General features: G+C 55.2%; 3 protein-coding genes across 3 annotated transcripts; all 3 read right to left on the bottom strand.

The window, feature by feature from the left end:
* Window positions 1–4,578: 4,578 nt before the first annotated feature.
* On the bottom strand, window positions 4,579–4,932 carry UV8b_05579 (uncharacterized protein; the record flags this gene model as incomplete). The annotated part of the gene is made up of 2 exons (XM_043143076.1): window positions 4,579–4,683; window positions 4,822–4,932. 2 exons carry the CDS (start codon window positions 4,930–4,932, stop codon window positions 4,579–4,581), a joined length of 216 nt encoding a protein of 71 aa, XP_042999009.1.
* A 1,981-nt stretch (window positions 4,933–6,913) lies between these two features.
* UV8b_05578 (uncharacterized protein) lies at window positions 6,914–8,234 on the bottom strand (the record flags this gene model as incomplete). Its single annotated transcript, XM_043143075.1, has 2 exons — window positions 6,914–7,147; window positions 7,224–8,234. 2 exons carry the CDS (start codon window positions 8,232–8,234, stop codon window positions 6,914–6,916), a joined length of 1,245 nt encoding a protein of 414 aa, XP_042999008.1.
* Window positions 8,235–9,677: 1,443 nt separating this feature from the next.
* On the bottom strand, window positions 9,678–13,008 carry UV8b_05577 (uncharacterized protein; the record flags this gene model as incomplete). Its single annotated transcript, XM_043143074.1, has 2 exons — window positions 9,678–12,723; window positions 12,902–13,008. 2 exons carry the CDS (start codon window positions 13,006–13,008, stop codon window positions 9,678–9,680), a joined length of 3,153 nt encoding a protein of 1,050 aa, XP_042999007.1.
* Window positions 13,009–20,326: the final 7,318 nt, after the last annotated feature.

Raw genomic sequence — 20,326 nt, 5'->3', positions numbered from 1 at the left:
GGGTTGGAGTGGGTTGGAGTGGGTACCGTGCCGCACCAAGTTGCTGCTCGCTGGGCTTGAGAAGTTGAGATGGGCTGGGAGGGGGGGTTTGCCAAGTAGGGTGGGAACGGTGAGGCGGGGGTGTCGGCGTCAAGGAGATGGCACCGTCTGACCTCCCGACCTCCCTCAGTCCATCTAGTCTTCCGCCATTTTTCTCTGGCGCTGGGAAACCGGTAGTGCGACGCTGTGACGCCAAAGGACCAGACTGCTCTGCCGAGGGCCGCATGTCCTATAACCGTAGCCACCGAACGGTCTCGGTCGTCTATGGATTGCCCTCGTCGTGATTGCCATCAGATCGTAGAAGCCAGCCCCGCAGAGGAACACTTGTACCCAGTGCTCCGTACTGAGCACGGAGAACATAGCTCCATGCACAAAACGAATCTCGACTCTCTCTCGGTACTCCGTACGCGCAAGTCCTTCCGCAATCCCAGCGTGACGTGACACTCTGTGCATATCATCATCTAGTCCCGCTTTGTACTCCGTATCTTGGCTGACGTGCTAAACAAGACTGCTTGCCCCATGCAGAGTTATAGAACAAGGCTGGTTACATACTAAGACAGCAGATGGTGTGTGATATCGGAGCAAAGGCCAGGCGCAGCCACAGGCTAGAATCTAGATGGAGCGAACTGTTGATCTGTCGGGGCAGAGAGAGACAGAGAGAGGGAAGGGGAAGGGGTAGGGGAGGGAGGGAGGGGGAGGAAAAGAAAAAGAAGAGAAAAGGTTGGGAGTCAACGCTGGGGCCAATATAAGGTGGGTCGCCCCATATGCCAAGCAGCTTATCTGTGGCCTCAACACCATTGGCTAGACGTCGTGCGACATCGCAACTTCCCGACAAGTGGCTTCATCTGGCTCTGTCGCTGTCGCTGCCGCTGTCGCTGTCGCTGTCGCTGTCGCTGGCAAACCTGTCTCGAGGCGCAGGGGAACCCACCTGGTGCTCCGTATCAGACGAGATGCTGATGACAAGTCCGCTCTTGCATTAGGTACTTTGATTTTACCCCGTCATCTTACCACGGCATTGTCATTTTTCCAGCATGACGGATGTTGAATCAATCACATCCCGCGGCCAACATTGTTGAGTAATGATAATAAGCCAATGGGACTTCCCATGCGCCATTCAAGTTGTGCAAATCTGACGGATGGCCGGAGGGGCGACGCCATAGATAAGATACGGAGTACTCCGTAGCATGGCGGGAGAAAACCAAACTTGAACTTGAAGCATGAGAGATGGAATCTCTCGAAATCTGCATCAGTGATCGATCGACAGAGCGTGACCAAAAACCAAAAACCCGTTTATTTTCCCTTTCCGGAGTTTAGATCATTGCACCACCACCTGTAGGTGTACGGAGTACGGAGTACGGAGTAGGACTCCTTTCATCTCCTAGTCCTGCCCAATCAGTGCAGAGCCCGAGATGAGGTTGAGGTGAGGCAGCGGGTGCTTCCTGCCTTTCGGTGGCCGATCCATCCCCCTTTGAAAATGGTTGAAAATGCTACGGGGCGCCTCGATTTCTCCACACCGTCATTCTAGGCCCAGACTGGTTTGGTTATCTCTGTACTCCGCACCCCGAGGTAGGTACCTAGGTACCTAACCTAAGGCTGGTGGGAGGTACCTACCTAGGTATACCTACCTCTCCTACCTGCCAGTGGCTGTCAGGGTCAGGGTACGAGGTATGGTATGTACCTGATGTACTCCGTCGCCTGAGAAGCGCAAGCCTTCTTTCTTTCTCTGCATCGGCATCGTCAACAAACACTGCCAACTCGCCGTCTTGAATCCCGCAGCTCTACTCCGTATGCAAATGTAGCTTGAGACAAGCCGCCAATAAGCAGAGACTTTTTTCGCCCGTCAGTTGAAGTTTCTCCCATGTTCTTTGAGCGCCAACTCGTCATGGCCCTCCTTACCTCCGCAGCCTGCGGCGATATGGGAGTGATTATTCTGGCACTCACCTCCAAGCTAACCGTTGCTGGCTTTATGCGCAGTAACTCCGTGGGTTCCTTGCCATAGCCGAAGAAGTGTCACATCAAGTCGCCACATCTCCCGGCCGTTCAAGCCAAAGCTTGGCTCCGCTGAAGGAAACGGGCACCAAGCCTCACAGTGCGAGCTTCAACCCCGAGTCCATCATCCTCTTTCCACGGCGGTGCGAAAGTCACGGATTGAAAGGCGACAGACATGACATCAATCCTTTGGCTACTTGAACAGTACAAGTCGTATTTCGCCTGCATCTCACAAGACGCTTTCTCCCCCTGTTTGCATTTCGTGGCAACCAGGAAAGGCGAATACATCTTTGGAGGAGCATGACTACTCCTGCACGTCTTCTCACCCGGCAGAGCCAAAGATTTCGTCCATTTTGGTCTGCAGGGAGCAGGGGTCCTCGGCTATATTTCCTCGCATATTCTGACTGACGTGGATATGAATGTCGGCACCGCAGCCCAAAACCGGACAGAAAAGAGTCGAATGGCAAGGCACCATGTGTTTTGCGGCCCGGCTTCCCTGAGGAATGCAGCCGGCTAGTAAACCTGACATCAGCCGACGACCCGTTCACGATGCAGCATGGTGGTTCCCCCGTCTTTCCTTTCGGCGGTATGGCTTGGCGGACCCTGCCCATCCATCCAGTGACGTTCCTAGCTGAATCGGTCACGATGCTTTTCATTACTTAATAATGGAATACCATCGTCCTGGTCTTTTTTTTTTCCCGCACTTGGCCCAAGCTTTAGCTTTCAGGCACTGACAAAATACTACCTTGTCCCGAAGCTCAATTGGCTCAAGCCCCGGGAAGTGCGCCACATTCTCAACCCCCTGCTCGTGATGGAAACAATGGACGGCGTGCATTCGGGTGTCTATTCCCAACCCGGGTCTGGAGTCTGCTGGCAAAGGTAGGATGGCTTCTCAAAGACTTTGGCGCCCGGCATAGACGTACGTTACCCGTCGGAGATGGTGAAATCCGCCATTTGGACGGAATAGATTTGTAGTATGCTGATGTGTGGCACCCGTCTTTGCCATATTTGCGCTAGTACATAACAGAACGAGGGATCAGCAATGTTTCAAGCAGCACCGCCCAGCCAGTTGCCTAATAAAACGGACGAATTTGAATTTGAAAGGAGTGGCGGCCACTAAACTTCTCCAACGCACCCGGGGGGGAAGGGAGCGCCTGCTTAGGGAGCGGCTGCATGAATTGCTGGTGATTCGCTTCATTAATGCCTCGCAATACTTTCCGACCTGAATTCATCTCTCGTCATTCCTACACTGGGTTGCATATGCCCGAATTCGACGGTACTCACATTGCTCCATTTCCAATCAGATTTGTTGGGACAGGCAAAGGAGAAGCTTACCTGGCTTTTCAAGTTCTGCCGCTCGTTTCCCCCCCAATGATGTTCCCCTGAGTTCGCTGAGCGTGTGCTCATGAGCGTGGGTATCGCGGGTATCCCCATCATCTGGGTTACGTACAGACTCGTTGCGCCCGCAAGCTGATGCAACAGGGTGAGCTCCTAGATCCGATCCGGTGCAAGACAAGTACTGGGACGGGTGCTGTCGGTCATTCAACTTCAAGTCCAAACATGCCACACCACACATCTACAGCCGCCATGGAAGAGAAATGGACGCAAGTCGGCAATCGGCCATATGCAGCAAATTTAGCAGCACCAACCATTGGAAGGTTTTAATTAGCGTTCATACCAAACATGGCCTTCGCCTCATCCCGTCCCAGTGGCTACAAGCGGGTTTGTGTGGCGGCTCGCCGGGTCAAGCTTTCTGGACCATCGAGGCGAGCGATCGGCCAGGGTGCCCCATCGGTATAATACATATATATGTAGCCGACGCCATCATCTGCAGGCGAACCCCCATGCTTTGACGACTATGGAGGAGCTGTCATAGATTCAACAGCCGAAGCGCAAGCGCATGGTCAATCCCTTTTCCCCTGCACAGGCTGTGGTCCGCGCCATCTGGCCGGCGATTGGGCGGTTGAGGAGAATGGTCTCGAGTAAATCTGCGTCGTCGCCTACGTCACCACGGAGGAGGGAAAGGGGTGCTCCCGTGTTTCTGCAAGACGTGCGCTAGCCATGACATGGCATGAAGGGCATGAAGGATAGAGCCGAGCGAATCCTTGTCGATATCCCAGCAAATCCAGCAGCCGAGGGTAACGGAGGGCAACGAAGGGGAGGCGCTAACCATGCACTGTGCGCCAACCAGTTACCAAAAGCATGAAGCCGTGAGGGTGGCATAAACTCGGCTAATGCGGCGCGGCGCGGCGCGGCGAGGCGAAAGCGCAGTTGAGGTTGGAATCGGGGTCGACCTGGCAATTTCTGCGGGATTCTTGTTTCTCGGTTGCATTTCTCTCGTCTTGGTTTCCTCCTTCACATGCCCGTCCACACCGCGAAGGCCGTCGCCGTCCTCGTCGAACAAAACAAAACCAACAAGAGCTTTGTGCAACGTCGACGCCTCCCTCCATTGGCAGGCACTTGGCAACCCCCCCCCCCAACCAACCCGCCACCCGCTTTGCGATTTCTTGTCGGACGTAGCCTCGCATCGAGCCTCATCACATGGGCACACTAGGGCGTCTCCGCTTTGGGGGTGCGAGAGGTTTCCGCACTAGTAAAAGAGGTTTGTGACCGGGGAAGAGCACCTACTCCATGGGGGAAGTTGCCGATACCCAGCTAGCGCTATAGTTAGTAGTGGGCACGGCGGTAAGGGGGGGAATTGCTTGTTGCCATTTTATGATTACTGTTGCGTCCGCCGGTGGGGGGGGGGGGGGGGGGGAGGGGCCGCGAGGCTGAATCCCAAGAATAACCTACAAGTGCGCAGTTCACTGGAGCGCAATTCGGGAGTGACGCGCCATATTTTCCGACCTGGTCTTTCGTTGGTGTCGGATTCACGTTCCACCCGGAGGAGAAACTCCTTGGCATCGACTCCTCGGCATCGACTCCTCGGCATCGGCACTCCTTGGCGGCGGAGATGGGTGGCGTCCGAAGACTCCAGAGTCCACAGTCCAGAGTCCACAGTCCAGAGCCCAGAACTCCAGGCTTCAGTCTCCAGGCTCCAGGCTTCAGTCTCCAGGCTCCAGGCTCTAGGCATTGCGTGGGGGGGGCCGGGAACCGGGAAACGGGAAACCAAAAAGAAGAAGAGGAAAACAGGACAAAAACAGCCCGCCCAAGAGGAATCGCTGCGCTTTCCAGGGTGCCAACCCAGGCTGGCAGTGGCAGGCACACACATCATGAATCATAGCGCGATCTGCAACCCACCCGGCGTCGAAATGGGCGCCTCTAATGGTCGCCACCGCCACTCATGCAGCCATCCATCCCATCAAGTGCGAACCGAACCCCTTTGATCGGTCCGTCGTTCCATCGCAAGCAAGGCCAGATGAAGTGAAATAGAGTGCGAGGCTGGCTGCAACTTGATAAAGCAACAAGCGCCGCGAACAGAGGGACAACAGTCTATACGCAGAGCAAAGCACGCCTCCGAGCCCCCTCAACAACCTTGCGACCCCGTGGATGCCGGCCACAGCCATCATGAACTCACTCGGTGGGCCACCCACCCACCAAACCAATGGGGGGAACGGGGGGAAAGTCCATGGCGAAAAGCCAATAGGTTCGTCCGGTATTAGCTCCGCCATGCAAGAGGGGCTACGCTGAGTGGGCAAAGCAAGAAGGCTGGCTTGCCGCCGTTGCCGGGGTGGGTGGCCAGGCCGTTTGTTTCCCTTGGGCGGCCTTCTCAGCCTTCAGATCTCACAAGGCTAAAATACGTATCACGCCATACTCGGCACGCGTCAAGAGTCGTCGTGGTTGTGAGGCAGCGGGCCTGCCTGGAAGCCATGACGACTGACTGCCTGCCCAGCGAATTGCCGGTGCATAAAGGCCAGGTCTGTAATGGGACCTGTGGTAATGACGGCTAGCAATTCTTGTTACGATTTGGGGGTATTATCCATGAGCCTCTGTTGCTGGTACATGCGACGCACGGAAACGGAAACGGAAACGGAAAAGGAAACGCAAGGTAAAAAGAAGAACAGTTGGACATGCGCCACGGCGGACAAGCACGATAAATCGGCTGCGGTTCAATGTCTGGCTGAAACTTGGTTGCCTCCGGGACTGCTTCGACGGCGACATTTCCGAATCTGCCCACAAGTCGACGCCGAGCCAGCCCGTCGTGCCGATTTCTTTGAATGGGAGAGTGACAATAAAAAAAAAAGAAAAGAAAAGAAAAAGGGATCGGCCAATACAGAGGCCTCCTGTCGCTGGTTCCCACGCTGCTCTGGTGCCAGGCACGGCTGCCCGTCTCGTTGGGCACTTTGCCCAACCTTGACAAGACCCCTTCCGAGACCTGCCACCATGGGCTTTCAGCAACGGCAGATTTATGACCATGACCGTGCCCATCTGCACCATCCCATCATCATCAGAGCATCGAGCTGGAAATAGGGCCTCGAGGAACCATCTGCTGCAGAGTCGAAACAAAATGGCAGGTCACTTGGACCCCAAGCCTGGTGTATTTGTATCCTCGCGTCTCTGCGTCGCCGTGCGTTGGTGTGCCGATTTGCCGACATGTGCCATATTTCGTGATTTGCAAATAGCCATCCGTATGAAAAAGGGGAAGTCTGAAGCACTACTACGTCTATTGACCAGAGGATGTGTTTCTTGCTCAGCAGCGTCCGAGCTCCAGGTCGCAGACGGCCACGAAGAATCGGGTTTGCTCCCATGCGATAGATCTATGGCTTGCACTCATTCCTCCCTCTTCTCTGTGATGAAAGGCTATGCAGATCTGAAGTACACGTCTTGTTTCTTCGATGCCCCTGACTTAGTTCTTCTTCTTCCTCTTCTCTCTCTCGTAACACTTGCACTTGTATTCTTTCTCAAGGGGTTGTCCGGGTTCTGCCGCAGAAAACATGTTGGAAAGCTAATGGTTTGCCGGGAACGGCATCTGCGTAAACTCGGTTCCGAGAACTTGGTTCAGCCAGATGCCGAGCTGCCCAGCATCTCCACTGGCCAGGCCAGCTCGGGCCAGATGCAGTCGCCAGTCGTGAACGTCTTGCAGGGGAGTTTTGCCAAGCCGAGCCACGTCAACGTCTCGATACCCGTCGATTTGAAACTCGTCGACGCGTCCGTTTCTTGCTTCAAAATGCAGCTTTTGCTACGCCAAAGTCAGTTTTCGAAAAAAAAAACCAGTTTTCGAGAATACCTCGCCAAAAGCCCGAGGTCAGGCTTACGTCAAAGGTTAACTGCGGCCGCGGCCGGGGATCCTGCTCGGTAGGATGCGTGCAAAAAGCAAATCGCGGTGTTTGCCCGTAGGTCCAATCCCTCGATGCCAGCTCTTGATAACCGCTGCGGATCTGGGCATCCATCAAAGCGTCATCGGTGAATTCCGTCTGAAGATGCAAGGGCCCATACATGCTGGAGAACTCCTTGACGACGGCGTCCTGGAAGACGTCGTTTGGCAAATCTACGTTTCGGACGGGACTCGGGACACTGCCGACGCCGCGAGCCTTGACGAACGGCTCGGCGGGAGAGCGGAGGAGGCCGGCTATGCTGGCCAGGTTGGGGCTTCGCAGGAGGCAGGTTCCGTGGTGCAACGACCGCAGACGAGTCAGCTTGTACGCCGAGCCAGATATCTTGAAGGTGCTGCCGCCCGAGGTTGCTCGCCCGGCCCCGGCCTCGGCCACGCCGCCGGAAAGGTCGTCGTGGATCACAATGTCATGCCGGCCGTTGACGCGGACGCCAGGTCTGCCCAGCGCCCGGAGGGCCCTCACCACCATCTGGGCGTGCCTGTCGCGATCAAACGTCCGCGGAGGGCAGATGACGCTATAGTTGACGTTGCCCAGATCGTGAAACACGGTGCCCCCGCCGGACCGCCTCCTCACCAGCCCGACCGGCGCGTCTGTCCATCCGATTTCGCCGGGGCTCTTGGCGATGCGCGCCAGCCGGTCCAGGTCAACCTCCAGCCAGGGGTTCTGGTTGCGGCCCAGGACGACGCACGGCGCGTTGACGTACAGCACGAGGACGGTGGAGTCCGGGGGCGTGACCTGCAGCAGCCTGTGCTCGACGGAGAGGTTGAGCAGCGGATCGGTGGACCGGGACACGTGGACCTGCGTCTTGTTGGCGCGATGGCCGGCGGCGGCGGCGGCGTCGGCTGAGAAGCGGCGGGTCTGGGGCGGCGCGGATGCGAGGGCGCGGCGGCGGAGGAGGAGGAGGATCCCGGCGGTGCAAGACCGGGGGTCCATTGCGAGATTGCGAGCGGGCGGCGGGCGGCGGGGCAAGGGAGGAAACAAAGGTGAGCCGAGGAGCGAGCCCGACCAAGGGAACGGGGCAGGCAAGATGGGAGATTGGGGGGGTTTTGCTACGACGCCATGGCTCTTGGTCGCAGGCAATCGAGCTTCGTTTGTTGTGCTGGGAGCGACCCCGGAGCGTTGCAGTTGTTTCAGCGGGGGGTGACGGATGGAGAGACGAGGCGCAGGTTCAAGCTTGGGCGTGACGTGACGGTCGTGTCGGCCGGTTGGTTCATGCCGTGGCAAGGAGGTTGATGTTGCAGTCAGTCGCGATCTCTTCCTCGTCTATTCTATCAGAATCCATCTCCTGCGCGACGGCGAGGCTGGCCCCACTCCACTCCACTCCACTCCACTCCACTCCACTCCAACCCCAATTCGTCAGCCTCGTTCGGCTTGGTCGGCTTGGTCGGCTTGGTCAGCTTCGGACTCGAGCAAACAATAATCCGCACGTTGAATTCAAACCAAGCAAACCCCTTGGTCACTGTAAGTAACATCCGGTGCGTCATCATCATCAGCACCACGCAAATGCCAACAACGTCAACGGTCGCTCGCTCGCTCGTTCGTTCGTCACACGGCTAGCAGTGCTGTTGTTGCTTCGGGCCGCCCGGCAACTCAATTTAGCCAAAGGATAAAGAAGAAAGAAAAACAAGTGCCGTCAGGGATGACCAGTGCAGTGCAGTGCAGTGCAGTGCCACGCGCGGCGTTTTGCAAGAAATTAAACACCCAGCCGTTGTCACAGAACCGTTCCGTTATATCCAAGCCCACCCCCGGCACCCCCCCCCCCCCCCAAAACCAAGCCCGGCCTACATGAGTGCGCCACGCTAATTGCCGTGATAAAAGAAAAAGGCAGAGAAAGCAGAGAAAGCAGAAAAACGAAAAAAAAAAAAAAAAAAAAAAAAAAAGGCAAAAAAGAGACAAAAAAGACAAAAAGTGCTTGCTTGGGGCTCATTCGTCCTCGTCATGTGCAACTTTTCTTCCTCTCTTCTTTCTTTTTCTTTTTTTTTTATTCCCTTGCACATTTCTGCCCCCTTTTTCTTTGGCCCCAATATACTCCGTACATTGTGTGCTTTCTGCGTGAAGCCCAGTTCTTTTTTTTTTTCGTGAAACATCCCGTATCCCTGCAAAAAAGATGCTTTGCGGTTATCCCGTACCATATCAGTGTCCGAATCGGGTTCATGCTGCTGCTGCTGCTGCTGCTTGCCTCTGCAGTCGCTTTTGTATTCCCTTCCCGAAAAAAAAAAAGAAAAAAAAAAAGACACGCCAGATATCCTCAAAGACAAAGGAACAAATGATAACACGGTAGAGCCAGCCTCGGGTGTGGAGTCAAAAGAAGACCTTCCCATGGGTACAACCTTTGAAAAAAAAAAAAAAGAGAGAAAAAACCACCTGCATGAGGAATCAAGAGTGTTGTCTACTCTGGCCCCCCTGTCCGTTGTTCATTTCATGGTTTTCAAACAAACCGAGAACGTCGCTCGGAATGTAATCGAGCCACCCGCTCATGAGTTCAGGCTGCTGCAGACCGAGAGCCCCAATGTCAATGTCTTGGCTGTCAAACGTGATGCCATCCATGGTCCCGTTACCAAATGTCCACGAGGTTGAATACGGCATGCCGTGCGCGTAGTAGACGTGGTTCGGTGTCAAGATACCACGGCTGTGGGCTTTGCCATCTGCCACGTTGCTGGTGGGCGAGACGCTGTACCCTTCATAGCCAGCAGAGTTCTGACTGGCCGACGTGAATCCGGTAGCCATGTACACCTTTGATCCGTCCATCCCCGTGTCTGGGAAGCCCTCGCTCATGCTGGCAGAATGGCTTTGGCCCGTCGTGTTGGTAAGAGCGGATGGCCGCCTGGTGCGGGCCCAACGAGGAGATGCATTAGGAGCACCAGCGATGCTGGAGGAAGGAACAGCCGGGGGATACATCCCTCCCGGCTCCGAGGGCATGCTTTGCCTGATGGGGTCGTACAGCATATTGCCCGGAGGGGTGCTCGATTGTCGGCGACTTCCCTGTCCTTGTTGCTGCTGTTGTTGCTGCTGTTGTTGCTGCTGCTGTTGCTGTTGCTGCTGCTGCTGCTGCTGATGATGATGATGATGATGCGGACCATGACTCACAGAGTGGCCGTTGGAGTTCTGATACATGAGGGTTAGGTTGGAGCTTGGCGAGTTGGCCGTTCCCGCAAGACTCCAAGCGATGGGAGGCGCCGCCCCCGTCTTGGGAGAGCTCTGGGCAAGGTGACCAAAATCCCCAGCAACGCCCGGTTGCATGGCTGGCATCTTCGTGCTTTCGTACTCTTCAGACGTGTACGTCTCGCAGTCCCAAATGCCCTTGGACTTTTGATCCAGAGCGGTAAGGATGTATTTGACGCCTCCCCAGTACGTGTGCATCTGCTGCAACGAATTATAGCATCGTTGGTAGTTCTGGTTCGCCGCCGAAGCGAGGAGCGAGTGTCGGGAATGTTTTGACATGGGAGCCTTGGGCTGCGTGACGGGGCGCCGGAGCATGGCCGCGGGGGAAGATTCTCTGGAAGGGCCCTCGGAAGCGCTGGCGCTCGACTCCATGAGAAAAGCACAAGCGGCAATGTAGATGGGCTGGCTCGTGAACGGGTTGCCGATGAAGCTGATGGGGTCGATGAGATCAGCAAAGGACAAGATGTCGCAGATGGTCTTGGCGCTGCTCATGCTCAGCTCTCGGCTGTCGGGGAGTAGCTGATGTTCGGATCTCAGCTCGCCGAATGGCGTCAGCAGCGTCGGTTGATGCAGGACGATGAAGAGGGCGTGAAACCAAAAGTGCAGCAGGATGAAGGTGGTGCCTTGTCCGAAGCTGAGATAGGCCTTGAAGTTGCTGACGTTGAATTGCAACCGGCTGTCCCAGCCTTTGTACATTTTGGTCAGTTGATGTTCCATTTCCGCTAGTTTGCTCCATTTCTCCTCGGTTAGGTCTCGTGCGTCATGGACGTTGTTCAAGAGGTCTGAGACACGCCCGTACAGGTGGATGATGCCCAGAAGAACTGGAAACAGCATCGGCCACCCGGTCGTGGCGTCGATTCTCGCCACGGGAAACGGTAGCTCAAAATCATCATCCCGAAACGTCACCGGCCGACCGGTACCCGAGGAGATGACTCTGTCGAGGAAGAAGACTGCCCAGAAGGTGTCGATTCGTTCTTGCTCCACCTCCCTCTGCTCCTCGGGGCTCAAGGCGTCCGGGTCTGCCGTCTTCTTATCGTCCGGACTTTCCGACTCGCCGCCGTTTCCGCGACTTCTGTTTCTCGTGTACCAGGGATCCTTTTCTCCCTGGTATTGAATTCCGACCCTCTTCTGCAAGCCTAGATCGACAGTCATTCGGATGGCGAGGCCGAGATACATCCACAGGGCGCTGTCCTGGTTGGCTCCGAACCCTTCATACGCCATGAGAAGCAACGCTTGCACGGCGCCAACGGAAGGGCAGGGGAACGTCTCGACAGTGGCTTGCTTGGCCCGCTGCGCAAAGACTTGACCCCTCTCGGTTCTGGGCAACTTGTCGTTGGCCCCGGTTAGTTGCTGTGCGTCGGAAAATCTGGCCGCGATGGCGCATATCGCGTCCACAAGTATCGATTCAACTCTCTTCTCCGTCACCATCCGAAGAAACTTTGGTTGTTTGAGAAAGGGGTAGTTGCAGCCCAGATGCAGGAAGAATGTCTTGACGAGGTTGAGAATGAGTGGATGAACAGGGACAGTGCTGGTGGGATCATAGACTGGCAAATCTTCTACCGCAACGTCACTAGCCGCAGTGATGCTGCTTGCTCGTATGCCACCGCTCTGGTTCGACAGGGGAGAGGCTGCAGACTGCGAGCCTCCTGTGGAACGGCGTCGGTCACGAACGGACACGACCATTTGCTTGAAGCCCGGTACGATGGCAGTAGGTCCAAAGTATCGGAAGTACGGAACACGGTGAGAAGAAGCGCGCCGCACAGTTGGCGAACTTGGTGCATCATCGGTATGGCCTGATGATTGATGGTGGTGGATGGGAGAACGATGACGGCGGGAGTGGCTGTCCAAGTCTGTCTTGCCATGTTCAGCAGGTGGTGCGTGATGGCGAATGAGCGGAGGCCTGACAAAGGAAGGAGTAGTAGAATCATGTTCGCCGGCGCTGTCGGCGTGATTCTTAGTAGCGGCAGAGGCGGTCGTCGAGGTGGGCAGGCTGACGGATTTTTTCAACCTGAACCTCCTACGGTCATTCTCGGAGCGCCCTTCGTCTACTACAGTGTCTTCCTCTTCCTCTTCCCCTTCTTCCCCTTCTCCTTCGTCGTCTTCCTCCTCAGGAGCCAACTTTATTTCGAGAAAATCGACGGCAGCATCCTTGCGTAAGTCTTCTGGATATCCTTGGCACTTGTGACCATTCTTGGTACACGTAGAGCAAACTGGTCGTTCGCCCGCGCATCTGGTCTTTCGTCGTCGGCAGGTTAAGCAGCTGTCGTCGCTTCGTTAGACCCAGTCAAGCAACCACGTCAGCAGTCCGACGGCGAAACCCAAAGAGAAATTAAGCTAGCAGAGAAAGAAGGCAGCAAGGGCATTTTATTTTTTTTGGCTAGAAAAGCACAGGGCGAGCCAGGACGTGAGGGACTAGGAGGGGGAGAGAGGGGACGTACGCGGCGTTGATTCTGCGTCGTTTGGAAGGCGGTTGGCCTTGGTTGTTCACAAAGCGGATCTGGCGCGGCGGTGGACCAGAATCCGTCTTGTTGAGCAGCGAGGCCATGCTACACTAGAGCATGGCGAGAGAGCGTGCGACGATGTTGGATTTCGGCAGTGGTGTCTTGAAAGACGAAGGATGGGACGGATGGGTCTGACGAGCCTGACGAGCCTGACGAGCCTGATGAGCCAGACGGTGGCGTGGCTGGTGGCGAACGCTCGGTGGCCAAGTTGGTTTCTGTTGTCGGGGTCGTCCGTCGACAACGGTTTCGGGGCGAGCCTAGCTTCAAGCCAGTGGCGCGACAGTTTCTGCCAGCGGCGACGACGAACTGAAATCAGATGGGGCACATGGATCTTTCTTCGGGGTAAAGGATGGGGGGAAGCTGTTAATCACAAACGTCAGCCGACATGGTGGTTAGCGACGAAAGTGGCCAACGCGATGCGCTGAGGGCGGACGACGGATTACAGAAGTTGACGGGAAATCGATCAAGGAGGTGGTCGCTGGCTGCGCAGGGTAATCAGCGGCAGGTTCGGTCGGCCTGGTTGGACAAGATGGATTGAGAAGGCGGAGTTGTCGCGGAGGTGGCTTTGCAAGCCTATTCTTATTCTTGGCGCTCGACTTTGCCGGGCAAGGGGGTGAGTTGCTTTCCTTGGTCGTGCATTAGCTAAGCTCTCTGCATAACGCTTGCATCGCCCCAGGGACCCACAACAAAATATCCCAGCACTACGTAGAATTCCCGCAGATTACCCCGAGATATATATAACATAAAATAAAATAATAATTAAATTGAAAAAAAAAAACTACAGATAACACTAATAATAAAAAATGTATTCAAAAAAAAATGAGAAATATATAACAAATATAGTAAGGTACATTAAGGCTTTTTTAATATGTACGGCTCGTCGTAGGCGTCTGTAATTACAAGAAAGCATTAGGTTAATCATCCAGCTGCCTCTAAACCCAGCAAGGCAGTGCGCGCTTGCATAAAATCTGCGTCAAATTTGAGACCAGGCAGGGCCAGGGGCATGCAGCTGAGCGTGTGCTTGCAAGGTGGCAAGGTGGGGCGGCAGGGAGCGACCACCGGGAAGGGAAAAGCGGGGATCTGCTTGGATTAATTACATGTACGGAGTAGGGGGGGCGGACACTATAGTAGTAGGTACCAGGAGGTAGTGGTAGGTCGGGCTAGGATACGGAGTACGTTAAGACTACATGTATAGATCGCAAGACAGGTTCATCGCTCTTTCCCGCTCCAATGCATCGAACAGTGTCTCCAGCCAGACAGGCGCTAGCGACGGTTTAGGGTAAGCATTCGACGCTTGAAGCACCTGTCTCTTCAGTGGTGACGTCACTACAGCGAGGGAGGATTGCGGGCAGCAGGAAAAGCTCAGCAGCATCCATCGCTCAGTTTGAAACGAAACAAACTGAACTGGGCTTGTGTTCCCCGGGTATTTGGGGGGGGTGACTCACGGGTTGCTGTCGATGTGATCAACCCAGTCAGGTTGGAATGGAATGGCTACCCGCAGCTGGCCTCTGCGACTTGGTCGCGGCGTTGATTCGACCAGACGGAAAACTCGTACATAACCAGAACTTTGCAACTTTGTGGTCCTGTCTTGGGCGGTCTGGTTGTGTGTGTGTGTGTGTGTGTGTGTGTGTGTGGCAAGGGGAAGCCTGGAGGGAGGTGCGAGGGGAGTGCGAGGAGGGCGCGGAAGGAAGGCGGAAGGGCGGGGGAGCGGGGGGAGTGGGGGGGGGGGGGGGGTGGGACTGGGAAGGGGGTTTTCAATTCTCAACTGCATCTCAATCGCTGCTGGGTCCTCGTCCAGGTCGTCAGGCCGAGTCGAGTCTTGCGTGTACGCTTGCACGCTTGCACGCTTGCAATGCTGCCATGCCCATCAACCCACCTTCCCACCGGGCTTGTGGGACGAAGAAAGAATTGGATCCGACCGAGTTGACCAGTTGACCAGTTGACCAGTTGACCAGACACAAGACCCAATAAGCGCAGCACTGAAAAGTCTTGTTGGTGCCACAACCTTGCTGCAGCATGTAGGGGGGAAGAAAGGAAAAAAAAAATAATAAAAAAAAGCTGCGAAAAGAAGCAGAGGCCAGCCAACCAGGGCCCTCCAAAGCCGGCAGCCCCACGCCACGCCAAAACCCGCCCCCTCCCCTCCTTGGCGTCCCGGCCGTTGCACCTGCCCACCCGCGCTTGTCCAAGTCGCACCTGCCACCCGCTCGCTGTCCAGTCAGAGTCACCCAGCGTGCCAGTATCGAGTATTCGGCGCCATGGCTTGCCTCCATGCTGCATGGAAGCAGAGAAACATGATGAAAACAAGCTGCTCCTGATATTTTCCCATCGCCAACCCCTGCAAGCCGGAACAAAAGGACCCAAACGCGCATCGAAGAACATTAGTCCGTCATTTCGCACGCTGATGTTACGCTAGAGTACTTTGACGGCGGTTTCCCCCTCACGCCTGGCGACCAAAACATTTATTTGCTCGTCTGTCATTTCGACATGAAAGGACCGGGCGGCATCCCATCCCGCGTCTCGTGAACCGCCTTCCCCCGAGAAGCCAGGCAGGCCAGGATCGACCGTTCCTTTCTCAGGCCTGCATTTGGGGGGAAAAAAAAAGAAAAAAAAAAAAAAAAAAACCTGCAAACCTGAACACCGGTCGATGCGCTTGCTATACGGACCATGTATGCCGACCCATCGTTTCCAGGCCGCGCTCCATCTCATGTGGTGTGCAGCCTTGGCCGCGAAGATCTTCTTTATCTTTTCCCGCTTTCCCTTTTCTTCCTACCGACTTACCCGGTCACTACGGAGCAAAAGGTGTTGGAATCGCGGCAGGCGCTGATGTGCTCCCAGCACGGGCCTTTCCCATCTTCAAAGCCTCTTTACAACCTGCAATCAGTCAGCGTCAATTCACGCAGACTTGATATGCAAGTTCTTCAGTCGACATGTTATCCGGCAATCTCAAATGAGCCGGCGACGTAACAAACCCTTCAGATACGACTCTGACCGACAGCAGAGACTCGGGAAGAATTCTTGTCACACAACAGGACACTCGCGCCACCTACCGCCCTGCTACCATACCTACGCGAGGTAGTTGCAAGTCTCGAGACTTATGATAATTGGCTCAGCCTCTTCCACACTCATCCTTGCTTATCACGGTACATATTGCTCTTCAAAACACTTGTGACAAACCAAACCCTCGCCCCCCCCTCCTTCCCTCCCTCTTCCATCTTTTTCTCTCGACAGTTGCCATCTGCGAATGAGTGAGTATCCAAAGCCTCAATGGCTAACACATGCATGGAGCTCGCTACAGTGAAAGCGCGGCTTCCCTCGACCCCGTTCTTGGGAATGTGTGCAGTATGAGAGGAGGGCCCCAGCACAAAACTTTCCACTGTTGACCGCCCAATGATGAGTTTTTTCTTGGTTACCAACAACTCGCTTTATCGTTACCTTTCGTAAAGGATGCCGAGTACCATCATGTTTTCGTCAAAGCGGTCCCCCTTGGCAGTGTTTTGAAACATGTTCGGAGCCGTATCTTCATCGAGACTTCTCCAAGAGATCTTTTCTTCCGCTACCACAAAAGGCCGGTGATGCATGGTCGGTGTTTGTTAACTCATTTGCACGATGCCATACCTCTTGTACAACTTCCTACGCCCTTGATAGATAACCTCGGTAAATTTGCCATACCCAGTCTCCGGTCAGTGCCTCGGAAGTTTTCGGCAGCCAATTATCTGTCCTCGAGCTTGCTTGCTTCGCTAGAAGCTACGACCAAGGGGCCAAAGCAAAGCGCCTATTGGCCCTCCGTGTCTTACTGTGGCTGCGCAGTGAACAACAGCAGTTGAGGCATGATGCTGCACGACGGAATGCTGTCTCGGACAGTCGTACATGGTGCGATTGAAGGGTAATAGGGCTGAGTGCTTGTAAGCCAAGGCAGTATTGAAACTGCTCCGGAGCTGCCTCACCTAGTCACTGTCGCTGCTGGAGATTCTTCCAGTACGGAATATAAACCCAGGTCTTGCAACAGTATTCACTGCCACTCGTCGGGGCATGACCAACAGCAGCAGCAGCGTACCCTACGTCAAGACTAGCCCGCAGCGCTTCAGCATTGCACATGTATTGACGAGCTGCCAAGACGTCAAACGTGGTTCTTGACGACTAACAGCCCCAAGAGCATATGGATGATTGGCCACAAGAGACGCGGCCAACACTAACAAAGCGTCGACAACCAACCGAAAAGGGAGGCGCAGAATCTTGCAAACAGATCTGAGATGGCTCTGATTAACTTTCGTAAACAGAGTCGCGTGATGGAGGACAACGCCGTAATGATATGATGGAACCGGAAAGCCTGCGTATACGTCAGGTTAGGTTGTTGCTGAAGGTGCTTTTGGATATTCCCTCAGCCTTGGCATATTTCGTCCAGGGAATCCACTCGTTTGATGGACTTGGGTGGGCATTTTTCCGATTTATTGCCATGGCCCCTTTCAAACGACCTTGAACAGGGTTAGTTCGCCGCCTTTGCATGGGCTGGGATGATGGGCATGTCACTAACCATTAGTCAATTTGCCATTGGCCTAGGTGCGTTACTTGGCACTTTATAGCATGTGACGAGAGTGACGGATGCCATCAACTCGTTTCCATCGACACCATGTCCCTTTACTAGAAGCTCAGCCAAGCTCCGAATAGCTTTATTATGACGTGCAATACTCTTATCATGATTTGGCAAGCCTATTGGAACCCCTTTTAGTTTTCAAATCAGGGCACCCAAGAGAATGCATTGCAGCTTGGGACGGCGGAGCGGTCGAAGGGAAGAGGTAATGCAAGTTTTTGGAAGAGATTTACCTTGCTCTTGACGTAAGTCGATCAGGTGAGATGAGGGGGTTGGAGCCATGGACCACAATATGTTTATTCAAGTATGGAGAGATGATTGTTCAAAGGCAGGGATACTGCACACAAAACTGGAGCGAAGGGAAAAGGGGCCGTCGCAAAAGACATTGAGCCCCAAGAAGATGGGATGGGGTGGTGTCAAGGAGGTTTCCGAATTGGTGGTCAAATAGAAGCTGGCCTCTGTCGGCTGCGTGCGAGAAGGTGTCAGCGTGGAGGTCATACTCGACCGTCGGGCGTACTCTGTACATGCGCGGCGGGTGCCAGCCGAATGACCTGGTGGGCTTTTAGCACGAGCCGTTGACATTGGACTTTGACGAATGACGACGTTTCCAAAGCCACCTCGCGACGTGGATGTTGTTGCTTTCAGAGTTTTCCGGAGGACCTGGGCCGGGCTCGACCATATCCCGGACCCGGAGTTCATTCCCCCGTTTGCTGGCATGCTCTGATTACTCGTGACGGCACGGTTCTCGCACGATTCTCTGTGATGCAGTCATCTGCCGCAAGACTGTGGTACATCATGTATATCATGTGTATCATGACGTTTCTTCTTCTGTTTGGCCTGGCAACGGTGCATCTTGAGTGTGCTGCAGCAGCCCGTGAACGCCTCTTGGCCGGTAGACATGAATGCAGAAGCTCATTTCTTCTTCTTCTTCTTCTTCTTCTTTTTTTTTTTTTTTTTTTTTTTTTTTTTGGGCTCCCTCTCTCCCCCGGCAGCCATGACAGTCAAGCTCGCGCCTAGTCTGCGATTCGGCCTGTGCTGTGGCGCTGATGATGCGTCTGAAGAAGTCTTGTCGGGGCTGCCCAGGCGATGCTTTGGGCTGGCGCAACAAACAAACGGGTTCTCAGCAGGGATGAGACGGTCGGGGGGGGGGGGGGCAGAGAACGGTTGTGGATAGGAATAGGAGGAGGTGACCACCTGCGGTGCTTCGGAGTTCAACGAGGGCCGGGGGAAAGCTACCCACCCGGTCAAAACCGGATCGAGCCTTGAGGGAGGGACAGACGCCGCCTTGCCGCTCCTCGTGCATCCAGCATCATCCAGCATCCAGCATCCAGCATCCAGCATCCAGCCTCCAGCATCCTGACTCTCTACGTCGGAAATTGCCCCACCGCGGACGACCACTGACCAGGCCGAGAACGGCTAGCGAGTTGCAGCCGTAGAGATGCCACCCGGGAGCTACGGGACGGCCCAGGAGCGCGGCATGAAACAGCTGAGGAGTTTTGAGATGTGACGGGCTGGAATCCATGAGCCACGAGCCACGAACCACGAACCACGAACCACGAGCCACGAACCACGAACCACGAGCCACGAACCACCCGCGGCACGGCCGAGCTCTCAGGGAGTCGAGAGATGAAGTCTGTCTGTCTGTCTGGTCTCAGGACAAGAAGCTTGGTGGTGGGTGGAGAAGCTGCAGTGACGGGGGCTTTCTCTGCGGGGAAAACGGGGGAAATGGGGGAAACGGGGGAAACGGGGGAAACGGGGAAACGGGGAAACGCCACGCATATATGCATGCATCACGATGCATGCGTCCATGCATGGGCGTTGGCACGGCCCCCGAAGAGACATGCATGATGACACGACGTGAGAAGAGGGCGTGTGCCGTGCACTGTACAGGCACTGTGTGCGATGCCGTTGCGGACAGCACAGTGCAGCACAGTGCAGGGTTGCTCGCTACGCACACGGAGCACTCCGCACTGGGCTCTGGGCACGGCCAACAAACCATCAGCAACAACCAGACGCAACCAGACGCAACAAGACGCAACAAGACGCTACAAGACGCAACCAACAAACACGCGAGAGCTTCTCCAAAGGGAGAAGCAACCTGCTTGTTTCACGCGGCTCAATGCACCTCATCGGATCTGCAAGCCCCTTGTCAACTACGCCGATCATTGCAAGCCGACAAGACGACAAAGACGACAAAGACGACAAAGACGACAAAGACAATGAGGCTTCTGCATTATTGCGCCCGCATGGGTCCGACTTGCACTAGCAGCTGTTGACAGCTCGTTGGCTGCCACATTGCCGCATGAAGAAGAAAGTTGAGACGGTCTTGGCTACCCCCGGTTCCCGTCAACGTCGACCGGGGCTGCTGCGCGAGCAACCTCAAAGGTCAAGAAAAGAGCTGAGAGACTGACAGACTACGTCTGTACTCCGTATCGAGTAGTCTTGGCACCTTCAGCTTCTTCGCTTCCCATCCAACGTGGACCTGTGGACGGGGTCACGGACCGACCTCGTTACAAGCTTGTTGGGCGGCCACGGGACAAATGTCCAGCTTCTCGTGCCGCCTCCCCGTCCAGACGTTGGGCGTTGAAACGATGGGCGGCGCGGCGGCGGCGCGCTGGTGGGCCTCGATGCTTCAAAGTTTCTTTCCCTGCTCTATACTGTTTCAACTTTCGGGTCGCACGATGGGCCCGAAACACACAACGCAAGCACGGAGTACACAAGCCCCCCCCTTGCCTTGCTCCCCCACAAAACCGATCCGGCCGAGGCCTGTCGTT

Source organism: Ustilaginoidea virens, chromosome 4 (assembly GCF_000687475.1).
Source record: "Ustilaginoidea virens chromosome 4, complete sequence".
In the NCBI taxonomy this organism is placed as follows: Eukaryota; Fungi; Ascomycota; class Sordariomycetes; order Hypocreales; family Clavicipitaceae; genus Ustilaginoidea; species Ustilaginoidea virens.
The sequence above is the reverse complement of the archived record's forward strand: the minus strand, read 5'-3'. Positions and strand labels throughout refer to the sequence as shown.